Source organism: Cataglyphis hispanica, chromosome 4 (genome assembly GCF_021464435.1).
Source record: "Cataglyphis hispanica isolate Lineage 1 chromosome 4, ULB_Chis1_1.0, whole genome shotgun sequence".
In the NCBI taxonomy this organism is placed as follows: Eukaryota; Metazoa; Arthropoda; class Insecta; order Hymenoptera; family Formicidae; genus Cataglyphis; species Cataglyphis hispanica.
The window spans coordinates 701,629-715,092 of record NC_065957.1 but is presented as its reverse complement, the minus strand read 5'-3'; the positions used below and the strand labels follow the sequence as shown (position 1 = coordinate 715,092).

The following is a 13,464-nucleotide window of genomic DNA, read 5'->3' as shown; positions in this document are numbered from 1 at the left end:
ATTAAAAAATAAAATTATTTTTATTATAATCTATATTCGATATAAAACAGTATCCTTAATTTAATCTCTAGACTTTTAGAGATAAATACATGATTGTGAAAGCAAAACGGAAAAGATATATCGATGATAATATTTCGCAATTTAGCAATGATTTTTTTTATTGCGATTAACGATGAAAAAAAGTTCTGTTATTTCTTCAAGATAGTATCAAAACTGGCGGAAATAACTTTGATTCAATCTTGCTTTTCTCGCGTTGAATAACTATTGATAATTTAAAAAAAGAGAAGAATCGAAAAGTGACGGGAGATTTTTAAGAAGGACACATAGGTAAGTTCACAGGGAAAAAGACGTTTAGTTCGAACAATAGAGCGAAAACTAAAAATATCGTGTATAATATCAGGCAGATGATGCCCACTTTCTTGTTCAAGCAATACTTACAGAACGCAGTCACCGTATAAAACGCGATGACGCACACGATGATCGAAAGCACGCTGTATCTTAAAGCATCCGAGATGATCCTGATGTCCTTCTTGTCCTTGAATATCTTTACCATCCACGGTAAACCGAGACACAGCAGGATGTCGAGTGTGTTTGCGCCTAACGTATTACTCATCGCCATGTCTCCGTTGCCTGTGGAAGGAAGGATTAATTCGTCCCAATCACAGTCATCGATCGGATCTCTCTGATTAATAAGTTATTTATTTTTTTTTTTTCTTCAATCGACGACTCGATACTCGGAAAAGCTCACCTTGTTTCGAGAGTATCACGATCGAGACGAGCTCCGGCATATTGCCACCGGCGGCTTGGAACGTGATACCCATCACGGAGTCCGGGATCCCGATGGTGTCGCCGAGTACGGTCGTCATCCACGACGTCAGGTAGGACGATATCGCGATCCATATTACGCACATGACAAATGTTATCAGATACCAGTTTCTCCATCGTTTGTACCTGCTGTCCGGTACGGTAACGAACAAGATTAGTTTCAACGGCCAGACGAAACAGAACCAGAGTTTTGCCAAGTTACCTCCGGTCGGCCATACAAAGGGCGTGTCTAGAAACGAGCAAAACTCAATGATCCGCTATTTTACTTTATCTTATCGTGGAGAGTAACGCTTTTAGAGTTTATTCTTTTCACGATCGAACGACATTTGGGACGCGTATAATACCTGGTTCCACGTATTCCTCCGCTTGTTCCACGTGGTTTTGCGCCGCTTCTACGTCGTTAGTCTTCGAGGAAGACTTGCGACCGCCGTTGCTCGCTACGCTCTTCTTTCTGTATTCGGCCACGAGTTCTCCGTGAAAATACGGTCTATACAAGCCGTCAGGCATTGGTTCCTCCTTATCTTTAGGAACTATTGGATAACAAAATTCATACATAGGCGGTCCACGCGGTCTCTCTTTTAGAATTTTAGACAAACGCACATATACACGATTATAATTGAATTACCTGTCGACAAGTATTATGTGTTAACGTGAAAAATAATTGCGGGGATATGCGAGTTTCTAGTTGGATTCGAGCAATTGATATTTCATCTTTTATAAAATAATTGCCTTAAAAGTTTATCTCGCGAATCACGTATCAAGAAAGATATTATCAATTGTTTTTTTGTAAAGTTTAGACAGACGTCTAAACTTATAATAAAATTATAATTAAAACTCATGAAATTATAATTAAAACGAACATAAAATTTATGTCGATTATATATATCATCAGATATCTAAAGCTCGAATGTCATTTTAGCTATATTTATCACAACAAAATGCACGTGTTGTGCGTTAAGGGGGCATACCCGTTTGAACTCTCGAAAAATAATTAATTAATAATTTCTAGATTTTTTTGTAGCGCAACAACTTGATGAAAATTTTTTATTTTTTTATAATATTGATACAATGTCCGATGCGCGTGAAAACTCGGGCTACGTTCGACGGATTAACTTCAAATTTTACACGCGATTTTCTGATAAGATTCTGCATCTGCTACCAAAACCTTTTTTTAAGTCCGATTTCCTTTTTGTTATAAATAAAAGAAAAAGAGATTTTTTTTCGGAAAAAACAAAACTTTTTTTCAATAGCCATTATTTTTTCATTTTTTTTTTTTTTTAATTTTGAAAAAATGCTTGGAAAGCAGATAGTTATTAATATGTTTAATATGTTTAGATATGATAAACGAACATTTTCATGCACATCGTAAAAGTGGAGGCGCTCTGCAAATATTCGCAACTTTCAAATAAAATTTTTTTTTTTTAAGTTGGAAATTTTTATTTAAATAGTTAATAATATTATATTAATATTAAAAAAAAATTAAACATTTTTATCATGTCGTCGAGCTGTAAAAAATCTAGAAAACGCACTCATTTTTCCAGATTTTCAAAAGGTATCTCCTCTTTAAAATACGATATCTGATATGATAAGCCGACACACTGAATTTCACATTTTGCCTCGCGTACAGAGATGATCCGCGATAACTACTGGGAAGATCGATCACATTCGTGGAAGGGCGTATGGAAATTGCACAAAACGGATATTTCAAAAAAAAAAAAACAAAAAACTCAGTGATAGAACTTACTTTCTTTTTCGGGAAAATTCGTACTGCGGTTCTTGTCAGTGTACAGGTGCGCCAGTTTATTATGCCAACGCACAAAGCATTTGCCGCAAAACAGTATCGTCAAATAAGTGACGAACAGTACCATGAGGATGATCGCTTCGTACAACTTGATTACGCCGTCCCACATTACGATCACTAAGGTGGCGACCGATATCACATAAATTATACAATCCCGAGTTAATATTCGCCATTCTAATTGTATTGCCTGTTAAAGAATGTAAGAAAGAAATTGTTTTAATTTTATTTATTCTGGCATATAGCGCGACAGAGTGAGCAATCACCCTAATATTATAATAGAAAGCTAATATTATAATGGAAAAATGTAAAATATGAAGATGTTACAAATGCGTACCTTATATTTATTCTAAATTTGTTTTCATGATGTTTATGATAATTTTGTGCACGTAGATACACGAGAGCATCAATTATGACTATCTTTTTAAACTAGCTTGGTGATTTATTTTATATTAAAATAATAAACATTTACATTAAAATAATAAACTGAAAAAATTACAAGATATTTAAACGATACGTTACATATACATTTACATTTTAGAAATATATTGCACTGGACTCAAAAGTAAAACAGATAATTGAAAATTAGCTTATCGAATACAACAGTAAATACACATATGTATACTAAGAATAAATTCTGCGAATCGTGAAAAATATTACTTACATAAACATATATATATATATATATATATATATATAATTTGTGCGTATGTATATGTGTGTACATAAAATATTATTCACGAAATCCGCGACCTTACATAGTTGACATAATTTCACACATATCGCACTTTGTAACTGATATCCCGTAATCCAGCACTTGAATAAGCACTTTTTTATGTTTACTTTACAGAGTTTAATCAATTTTCTAGTCCATTGGTAACGGTAAAAGATCGACAAATATAGTTTAGTGAATTTCCGATATTTTTATAGTTTAATGAAATTGAAAAGCAGAAAAAAAAATTTGCTCGTCTATCAAAATTGTAAAGAGAAGCCATTGTGAATTCACATCTCATCTAATTAAATCTTTGCTAGTAAAAATGACACATCGATTAACTTAACAATAATCGAAAAAATAATCTCCGAAAAGATCTTCGCGAATTTTTCTGTTTATGACTTTTACATATAGATTAAAGAAACAAAATACAAATAAACTCGCGAAGGCGTGTTCATTGTTGTGTACGATTAGATATATATTTTTTTTTCAATTAGACGTGATGATACTTATCAAAACATGTATTCTGTTTCTACAAAATATGTCATTGACGTTTTCCATCATATTGGTGATATGATGGAATTCGCTGCAATGATTTTAATCTCTTAAATGATAAATGTTCACAATGAATTGCTGTTGCTAATCATGAATAATAAAAAATGATAATGTACGAGATGAATTAGTCGGCTCTAGTTTAGCACTTCGAAGACTTACAGATGTTTGTGTACTATTTTCTGGGGCATTGTAATCTAGGTATTAACAAGATTTTTCGTATCAGCTATTTCGTATAAAGTAATGACACTTTATTATATAAGAGGAGACAAACTAGGAGACGTACTCTGATTCTTTTTTGAACTTATCAAATCTATCATTATCATATCTCAATAGATTTTTGATTAGATACACAATTATATTAAGTTAATCAGTTTGTGATTATTATTAAAATGTGTCATATGAAATTTTTTTATACGATTTTTTTATACGTAATGTCTGTTTTTAATTAATAAACTTTTATTTAAGTAACAATTTAGGGATTTTATATACGAATCAAATTAATGTATGATCAATCCATATAAGAATAATTCTTGTTTAGGAAATCACGTAAATGAAATAGCTTATCGCCGATAAAAAGATATAATTTTCGATAATATCGTATATGTGGATAAGTGATAAAAATCGCAAGTAACTGTATCATTAATAAAAATAATTATTGATAAGCAAGATAGATAATAATACGTTATCAATAACATTCACATTATACATTCAGATTATACAATAGATTTTATAGATATACATATATACTTGCACAGAGAATTAATGAACATATTTTATTTCTATTTTCCTTTTTTTTATGAACCCTATCGTATTTCAACAAATTATGGAGAATCAATCAATCAGACTTCAATTTTTAATTAAATAAATTTTTTCACAAAAAGTCTGCAAAAAGATTTTAACAATATTATCAAAAAAGTAGTTTCTAATAAATATTAGTAAATATATTTTTCTCGCATTTCAAATTTTTAAGCGGAGGTTTCACAACCGAGAAGGAAAATTCAATTGTGTCAACTTTGGTATCTTTCCTCTACAGATCCCATCTCGGGCGCAGATAAATACAGCTAAGTAAAAACACATACCTCTAGGTATCGTAACAAATTGAAGTTTCTTTCTCTCTCAGACACATTATCACATGTTCTATAATTCCGCGTTTATATTCAGAGATATACTTAACAATGCTTAAGTGTACTCACGTGAATCGCCGATAACGCGCCGCATGCTGGAGTGGCGAAAGTATTGAAGACCGCGCCGCCCATCACGGTGCCGACACCGAGGTCGGACTCGGTCAGGAAGGTGCCCACGACGTTGACGAATAGCTCGGGGAAGCAGCTCGCGGTAGCGAGGAAAGTAGCCCCGGCGACGTCGCTGCTGATGCTGAGGCGCGTGCATATGATGTCGAGGGTGGGTAATAGGTAATCGTTGCAGACGAACGCCGTCAGGATAAAGCAGTATAATCCGAAGAAGACGTGAAGTATTACCGCTCCCCGACGACGCTCCTCCAGCGGAAACACCTCCGGAAACTCGTTGATCGAACGATCCGAGCAGTTGCTCGTCGGAACGTTATCCTGTTTCACGACCTCCGTAATACGCTCATCGAACGGCGCACTATCATATTGGAGCCGGTCATTCTCGCGAGTATTGTTTGAACGTGGACCGTGCTTGGAGAAATTTTCGAGAATCGAGACTGCAGGCGAAACTTCCTCTAATCGAACAAACAAGAGATTCATTCAAGGCCGACTAATCTCGTCTCGAAAAACATGATGTCCGCATAAAATGCTTGAAGAATTAAATTTTTATTCGTCTTTAAATCTGTTTTGTGCGCGTGAAATCTCAACGTTTTATTTGAATTACTTTTCATTGTAAATGTGAGAAATGCAAAAAGATATAACACCAATATAATTTTTATATATTTTTATATTTTTATATTATTTGTTTTTAAAATATGCAAATTCACTCTTTGTATTTAATTATTTTCAATATCGAAAATAATTTTATCTTTAAAGTTAAATTAAATTAATAAGACTCTCAAATAAAAAATCACAACTTTAAAGATACGCATTTTAAATACTCTTGATATATATAGGATTTCAAGACACAAGAGAATTTCGTGTTCTGCGTACAGTATCAGTTTCATAAAAAAATATTTTTTATGAAATTAACGCAATACCAATCTGGCTCTTATTTGTTCACAAATCTTTAAAATTTTATTTTTGCTTACATATTTGCAACTATACAAAAAAAAATATAAAAATGTAAAAATATATTTTAGATAAAACTTGTTCATTTACTGCAAATTATTATTTATCTCTTACTCTTTATATTTCTTATTACATTTCTCATTTCTTCAACTTAATATGTGTGTTATTTTGTATGTTATTTTTACAATTCATAATAGCACATAAAAAGTCATTAATTCTATGTATTTTAGATGATTATTATAGGCAAGACTTGGCATTTATAATAAATTGAAAAAAAGATCTTGCAACATACGAATACATATATACACAAAATAAAACGTCTGTGAAATGACCGTGAAATATGTTAAATGAACAGTTACATATAGATATCGCTAAGATTTTCAAATAGAAATTAAAATTCTCATCAATTGTGAACTTTCAATCAATTAATTTTTTTTCCACAAACAATCTGCCAAATCTTACCAATGTTTCGCACCTTTATTTTCACTTTAATGTTTTCATTACGTACGAAGGCGCGAAGACGATCCATATTTCTCTTTCCTCTTTTCGATCAGCTGTATCGCAAACAATACAAACGTCGAATTAATATCCTTTAGATTTCAAGAAGAGGTTTTTTTTCGGTGCTTTGCAATCGCGAGATGAAACGGAGAAGGCGCGATGTATTACATGGTCAGTAGAATTGACACGCCGAGATAAAGCTTCCTCTCGTAACTCACCGTTAAATCGCGTAAATCCTAGATCTGCGTTGTCAGGCGCGAAGGTAAGAATTATAAGTATCGTCAGCGCGATACTGATAGTCATTCTCGTAAATATCGCGCGGAGATCGCAAGAGTGTTGCTCCGACGCGTTTTTTTTTTTTATCAGCGAGTGAGTTTTTAACGACGCAGTCACTCAAACGAAATACGATAAACTGCTGCTTAAACCACAGTAATGGATGGCATTTATGATAAAATCCGTCGATTTGAGAGTCCCTCACTCCTTCCTACTGACACCACTTTCGAGAGAGAGAGCTCTTTATCTTCTTCGCTGGTTCGAGCGAAGCGAAATTAGATAAAGATATGTATGAAAGTTCATATACGTCGATTATCGATCAATTATATATCTAGATCTCTCGCCATCTCTATCTACTTCAAATATCGACGATTGACGTATACATGATCGACGGTCAATTTTAATCTTTCATTATCGAAGTAAATTCGATTTCGTTGCAATTGATCCTATATAATTTTATTTATTTCAAATGTCTTCTTTTCCAGAGAAATATTTATTATATACTGGACGTAAAAGTATTTATGCATTAATTATTTAATTATTTCGATAATAATAGAAAGTTTTTTCAAGATATATATTTTAGTATTCCACCAATATTGTAATACATTATTAAATTATTCACAATTACAATCTAACCAGTACGAACGAATCAAAATGATTTCTATGATTCTATTAAAATATACCGAGGCGATGAATAAAAAATAAAATATTTTATGCTAAAAATTCATTCTCGTCTCTTTTTAGCAAATCATTAATATCAAGCAGTATTTTCTCAATACAATTTTGTGTGTGAGATTCATCTTAAGATTTCTTATTCATTGAATGAATATAAGATCAATTTGCAATAAGAAAATTTTTAAGCAAAAATATTAAAACAAATCTATCCCGTATGCATCAATTCAAGTATGCTATCATAAAATTTTTAATAAGAAAATTTCCACAATAAGGAAATATAAAAAAGATATTTGTTCGCTAATTTATATTAATAAATTTTCAATTAATCTTTTCCTGAAAAAAATGTAAATGAATTATTGATTTAAGACTTGTGCAAAAACAAAAAAAAAGTTAGAGAAAATTGCGAAATATGATAGTGTTTCCATTAGTTTAAAGATATACATATATATTTATATACATATTAACATAATCACATACACACGTAATACATTGGAATAATAGTGTACATTTATTCCGGTTTTTCGGGAAACGCAACCTTCGGTTTATTTGCCGAGTCTGATTCTGTTTTGTTAACTCTATTTGAACGCAGCACCGCACCCGGACTGGGATATGGCCTCATTTGATAGAGAGGCCCTGATGCGGTTGTATCAGCACCAGTCTTGGCTTCATTATGTCTAGCCAATCCATCTGACCATTTTCCTCTATAATGTAATTATATATAAATAAAAATTATATAATACATTAATAACATGTGTTTGAAATACAAATGCATACCTGGGAATATCACTATAAGATGCTGGATCCATAGGATCCAATGTACGATCTTTTTTGTCTTTAGCATCACTTCTATCAGATCTTTGAACTCTTTTATTGTCTGGTCCTTTATATCTTGTACGATTTTCAATCTTTCTATCTTTCCTAACGTCACTTTCATCTACCTGAAAAATCATAGTATTATTTATAAATGTTAAATGTATTTTACTTTAATGCTTATATAATGATAGAGATAACTTGTAAATTTACAATATAAAAAATATAATTATTAACCTCCATTTGTTCTTGATCACTAGCACTGTCATCACTTGACATGTTATCATCTTGATCACCTGCCTTTAAATGCAATTCTTCACGTAACTGGGGTGCTGGTTGTGATATCTGACATTTGGGATGACCTGGTGGTAACCAAGATACCAAGTCAGATGACCAATCCCAATAATAATGTTGTCCACTGTAAACAATCTTAAATTAATCGATTTTCCTGTGGAATATTCCATACAATATAGTTTGTCAATAATATATCATTTCAATCACTCTTTCTAAAAATAATATTATTAAACAACATCTGTATCTATTTTTAAAAATTTTGAAAAGATTTTTATACAATTATTATAATTGAAATAATTACAAATCTAGTATTTATTTTTTGAAATAGATTTGTCTAGAAAAACTATTAAAGTTTACCATCCAGGATCATAAACTGCTTTCCAAGTATCTGGCAAAGGATATTTCTGAATTAATTTCATTTGTCGTTTTAAATACTTGTCCGAAGGTTGTACATGTCCTAATCCCCATAATTCTTTACATTTCTTTGTACATTCGTGATAAATGTTGTATTTATTAGGACAACCACTGTAACCCTGAATGAAGAAATGACTATGTCATTACAAAATCACTATTTCAATATATATACAAAATTTAATGCTACTAATTTATCACAATCACACTTACCATAAATTTTTGTGATATATCAATCTGATTAATTTCTTCTTTTGTATTATCATAATCTTCAGCTATTACTTCTTCGTGTACCTTTTTCTTCGTTTCTTTCTTTGCAGATTCTGCAAAATTAATAATGCAATAACACATGTAATTTCCATAACAATATATATATTTTTTTTTATAATATCAGTTTTTATGAATCAAAAATAAATTGATTTCTTATGAAAAAAAAAAATTTCACAAAGTTATTATACAATAATTACATTTTTAGTGTCAAATATATACCATGCTTTTCAGATCCAGAAATTAATCCTCTTTTCGCAAGACGTGCCGCTAAGGCAGCTGGCAAAGGCATTTTTGTGTTTTCTCAATTCAAACCACCAAAAATCTGTTAATATGTTCAATGTAAAGAACGTTTTAAGATATTATTCGGGAGTAATATTTCAATAAACACTTAACAGGTGTCATTCGCTATTTGTTTACAAAACACATGCTAGAGACCACAGACTACTAATAAATGTCTGGAAATGATGTAGATTCAAGAGTCGAATATTGCAAAGCATTAGTACAATCAAAACCCGACAATCAAAAAGCCTTTAGATACAGAAAGCAAGAAAATTAATTAAATATGAATATATATTTCGTGGCATAAATTTTTTAATGACAGATCTTTTACATCGAATATCTTTTGTTGAGAATACACATTTTACAGATCTATCTTCGTAGATCCAGTATTTTATTTTATTCCTTTGCATTCAAACTGAAAGAAAGTAGAGAAAAGAAGTGCAACTGCATGGAACAAAGCTTGCCCGAATCATAATTCGAAATCGACATTCATGAAAATTGATCAATATAAATTAGAGTCCTAGGGAGCTTTCTAGCAAGAAAACGTAAACAGTCACACAATTGGCTATTAAATAGAGATTTTTTAAAAACTCCAAAATTCTTCTATTTGACAGCTAATCATATGATTTTGTGTTTATGTGTGTTTGTTGCTAAAAAGCCTTCCTTAGCAGATCTAGGAACTTCTAGAACTCTAAGCCTGCGCGAAGCGACCTCAAATTTGCACGCGCATTTTCAACGCGACGCTCATCTAGCGTGATCACAAATTCCGTGACGATAAAGCGTTGTCCAGTGTTGACGCCCAGTTGCGTGTGAGTGTTTAACTTAAATTTTGCACATCCCGTTCAGCCCGCGAGCAATTACGGTTGTCGTTAATACACGGGACGTCTGACAGATTCGGTTTTACTCGCGTCATACGATATTCCCGTCGCCCGTTTCCGTACGGTGAAGTGTGTTTGACATAATGCTCAAAATGGCGACTCCGAAAACAATGAGCCTCCGGTGCGCTTGTACGCTACTTTGCTACGAGCTTCCCAATCGTTTTTCCCGTCTGTCGCAATAAATTTAACGTTCCACCGAGCGCGAAACGCAAGGATTACGCAAATCCCACGTACATATATACGTATATGTGTGTACAATTGGAGTGAATTCTCGAGAGTCAGTGAAACGACGAGTTACCCGCACGTCGATCCCTGTAGTAGTCAAATACAGCTGTACGATAGTATTCTCATTCGTAAAAGAGGTTTGCACGAAATAATCTGTCTGCACTGTCGTCAATTGTTGCACATACGCTATTAAATTCATAGCGCAATTTGTTTTCACCGGCATCGATCATCTCTTTTATATTGAGGAATGAGAGGGAGAGGGACTAGTAGTTTAGAATCAAGTTTGTTATTGTTTTTTTATTTGCACAGTAAAAAAAGTTAAAAATTACTTTGGCTATCTGATATCAGATCTTATTTGCGCCGTTTTATAATTGCATTGAACATTCACTCTGGATATCAAAAGTAATACTCGATGTCAAGATAAAAAACTTAACATATTTAACATGCCATGAGACCATATGTGAATGAATATCCTTAAAGTAATATACTCAGTTCATATTCATGATGGATCATATAATATAGCATGATTAATAAGTAATTTGATGCAAGAACTGTAATTTACATATGTACATTACATTTATACATGAAGCAATCAAATTATTGCAATTAATGAATATTGTCACTAATGAATAACTTATATTTTTGATGTAATATTTGAAATTTACTTGAGTCAAAAGAAATAATATTTTTCTACAATTTGTATTTTCCACAGATAGAGGTCAAAATGCAGACAATAAAATGTGTCGTAGTGGGAGATGGAGCAGTTGGTAAAACTTGTTTATTAATTTCATACACCACAAATAAATTTCCATCGGAATACGTTCCAACAGTATTTGACAATTATGCAGTCACTGTCATGATTGGCGGTGAGCCATATACATTAGGATTATTTGATACAGCTGGTAAATATCGTTAAGGATATATATGTGATTATATAATGTAATTATTTACAATAAATTATTTTAAATGATATATAATAGTATATTTAATATTATAGTTGTATATCTATTATAAATAATAAGAAAAATAACAAAATTATATTAGCAACACTTTACTAATACTTTGATGTATTTTGTAGGTCAGGAGGACTATGATCGTCTGCGTCCATTAAGTTATCCGCAAACTGATGTATTTCTTGTTTGCTTCTCAGTTGTATCTCCATCATCGTTTGAAAATGTTAAAGAAAAGGTAGAATGTAATAAGATTTGGTTATTATAATATCATGCAAATGTTTTCTGTATTTTAATGTATTAATAGTGGGTACCCGAAATAACACATCACTGTCAAAAAACACCGTTTTTGTTGGTCGGCACGCAAATTGATTTACGGGACGATGCAGCAACAATTGAAAAACTTGCAAAGAATAAGCAAAAAGCAATTTCAAATGAACAAGGGGAAAAGCTTGCTAAGGAATTAAAAGCTGTAAAATATGTAGAATGTAGCGCTCTTACACAGGTATGATAATTATTTACTTAGTACCAAACAATAAAACAATATAAAAGTCTGTATAAAAGGAAAGATAACTCAAAAAAAAGTTTTGAAGATTGTTTATTGTTATATTAGCTATATTTGACAGCTGATTTTTTTTCTTAATTTCATTTTGCTGCTACAGAAGCTATTCTTTTAATATTTCAGAAAGGTCTCAAAAATGTCTTTGACGAGGCAATATTAGCGGCTTTAGAGCCTCCAGAACCTGTTAGAAGAAGAAGGTGTACCATTTTGTAGTAGGTATTTCACTTTTTTTATAAAACTGTTAGTTCAACATTGACGAAGACTGTAAGTTTCCTCATATACATTGCATGCAAAAAGGTTTAGTGACAATTGTTAAATTCTAAGGCATATAATAAGTATTTTTCAACATTGGCGCCATATACATGGATATGAAGCAATCTTTATCTATATTGTGTAAATTTTATAATTATCAAATTGTAATTGTAATATTATCATATTATCTTCGTCTCGCATAATGAATGTTCAACGTATTTCACATCATTCCGCGCGTATTTGCATCATAGCGATCAAATGTGTTAATTGTCCTACAATTCATTCAACATTGTAAAAAAAAGATATCCGAAAATTTAGGATCATTATTCATATCATATCCGTTTGTAAAAAAAAATATAATTTCCCTGCATATATATATATATATATATTATATATATATATATATATATTATATATGAAATGGGATTTTATGATTTCAATGATTTATAATCTTCAATAGGTTATCACATGGCATACATGTATATGCAAGAGCATAATATTATTGATTTTTGTATTTTATAATGTATCTTGCATATTAAGTAAAAATTTTTTATTTTCCAAGGCGAATGCTATACGCCTTTTAATTCTATAATATTTTTTTTTTTGTAGCAATCTGTACCTATAATGTATATATTTACTGCAAACGCAAATAATTATCCATCAAATATATTTAATTTATCAAAATTGAATTTTGCATTCTAGTTCATAAAAAAAGTGATTTAATGAAAAGTATGATTAAATGTGTAACTTACGTCTACTATTATCGTTTTTGAAACATAAAGCGAAAAAAGATAAAAAAAAAATTCTTTCTTATTATTGTGCGGGATTATGTATGGAAGCATCACATGCATGTGTGTGTGTGTATGCGTCTAAACAAAATTAAATTCTGTTATAAGATCTGTAATATTCTAAGTGGCCATATCGATATATTATCAGTAAATAATTATATTAATATATATATATATATATATATATATATATATATATATATATATTTGA

General features: G+C 31.3%; 3 protein-coding genes across 10 annotated transcripts; 1 reads left to right on the top strand and 2 right to left on the bottom strand.

Moving 5' to 3' along the window:
* Window positions 1-37: 37 nt before the first annotated feature.
* Window positions 38-7,197, bottom strand: LOC126849077 (sodium/potassium/calcium exchanger 3-like). Its single transcript, XM_050590590.1, has 6 exons — window positions 6,805-7,197; window positions 5,084-5,592; window positions 2,570-2,813; window positions 1,170-1,355; window positions 749-1,054; window positions 38-630 (listed from the first exon to the last, which is right to left on the bottom strand). The coding sequence occupies exons 1-6, from the start codon at window positions 6,887-6,889 to the stop codon at window positions 311-313; spliced, it is 1,650 nt and encodes a 549-aa protein (XP_050446547.1). The 5' UTR covers window positions 6,890-7,197; the 3' UTR covers window positions 38-310.
* A 268-nt stretch (window positions 7,198-7,465) lies between these two features.
* LOC126849091 (polyglutamine-binding protein 1) lies at window positions 7,466-10,018 on the bottom strand. 6 transcript variants are annotated; one of them, XM_050590636.1, is made up of 7 exons: window positions 9,539-10,018; window positions 9,263-9,372; window positions 8,996-9,171; window positions 8,582-8,762; window positions 8,309-8,472; window positions 8,012-8,235; window positions 7,466-7,867 (listed from the first exon to the last, which is right to left on the bottom strand). In XM_050590636.1, the coding sequence occupies exons 1-6, from the start codon at window positions 9,606-9,608 to the stop codon at window positions 8,043-8,045; spliced, it is 894 nt and encodes a 297-aa protein (XP_050446593.1). In that variant the 5' UTR covers window positions 9,609-10,018; the 3' UTR covers window positions 7,466-7,867; window positions 8,012-8,042. The 6 variants fall into 6 exon arrangements, with proteins under 6 accessions (XP_050446593.1, XP_050446594.1, XP_050446595.1 ...); XM_050590637.1 differs by lacking the exon at window positions 7,466-7,867 and having other exon boundaries at window positions 7,959-8,235; window positions 9,539-9,641; window positions 9,713-10,018; XM_050590638.1 differs by lacking the exon at window positions 7,466-7,867 and having other exon boundaries at window positions 7,959-8,235; window positions 9,539-9,641; window positions 9,930-10,017.
* Window positions 10,019-10,345: 327 nt separating this feature from the next.
* Window positions 10,346-12,497, top strand: LOC126849101 (cdc42 homolog). 3 transcript variants are annotated; one of them, XM_050590657.1, is made up of 5 exons: window positions 10,346-10,407; window positions 11,414-11,603; window positions 11,780-11,889; window positions 11,959-12,156; window positions 12,337-12,497. In XM_050590657.1, exons 2-5 carry the CDS (start codon window positions 11,426-11,428, stop codon window positions 12,424-12,426), a joined length of 576 nt encoding a protein of 191 aa, XP_050446614.1. In that variant the 5' UTR covers window positions 10,346-10,407; window positions 11,414-11,425; the 3' UTR covers window positions 12,427-12,497. The 3 variants fall into 3 exon arrangements, with proteins under 3 accessions (XP_050446614.1, XP_050446615.1, XP_050446613.1); XM_050590658.1 differs by having other exon boundaries at window positions 10,350-10,809; XM_050590656.1 differs by having other exon boundaries at window positions 10,351-10,838.
* Window positions 12,498-13,464: the final 967 nt, after the last annotated feature.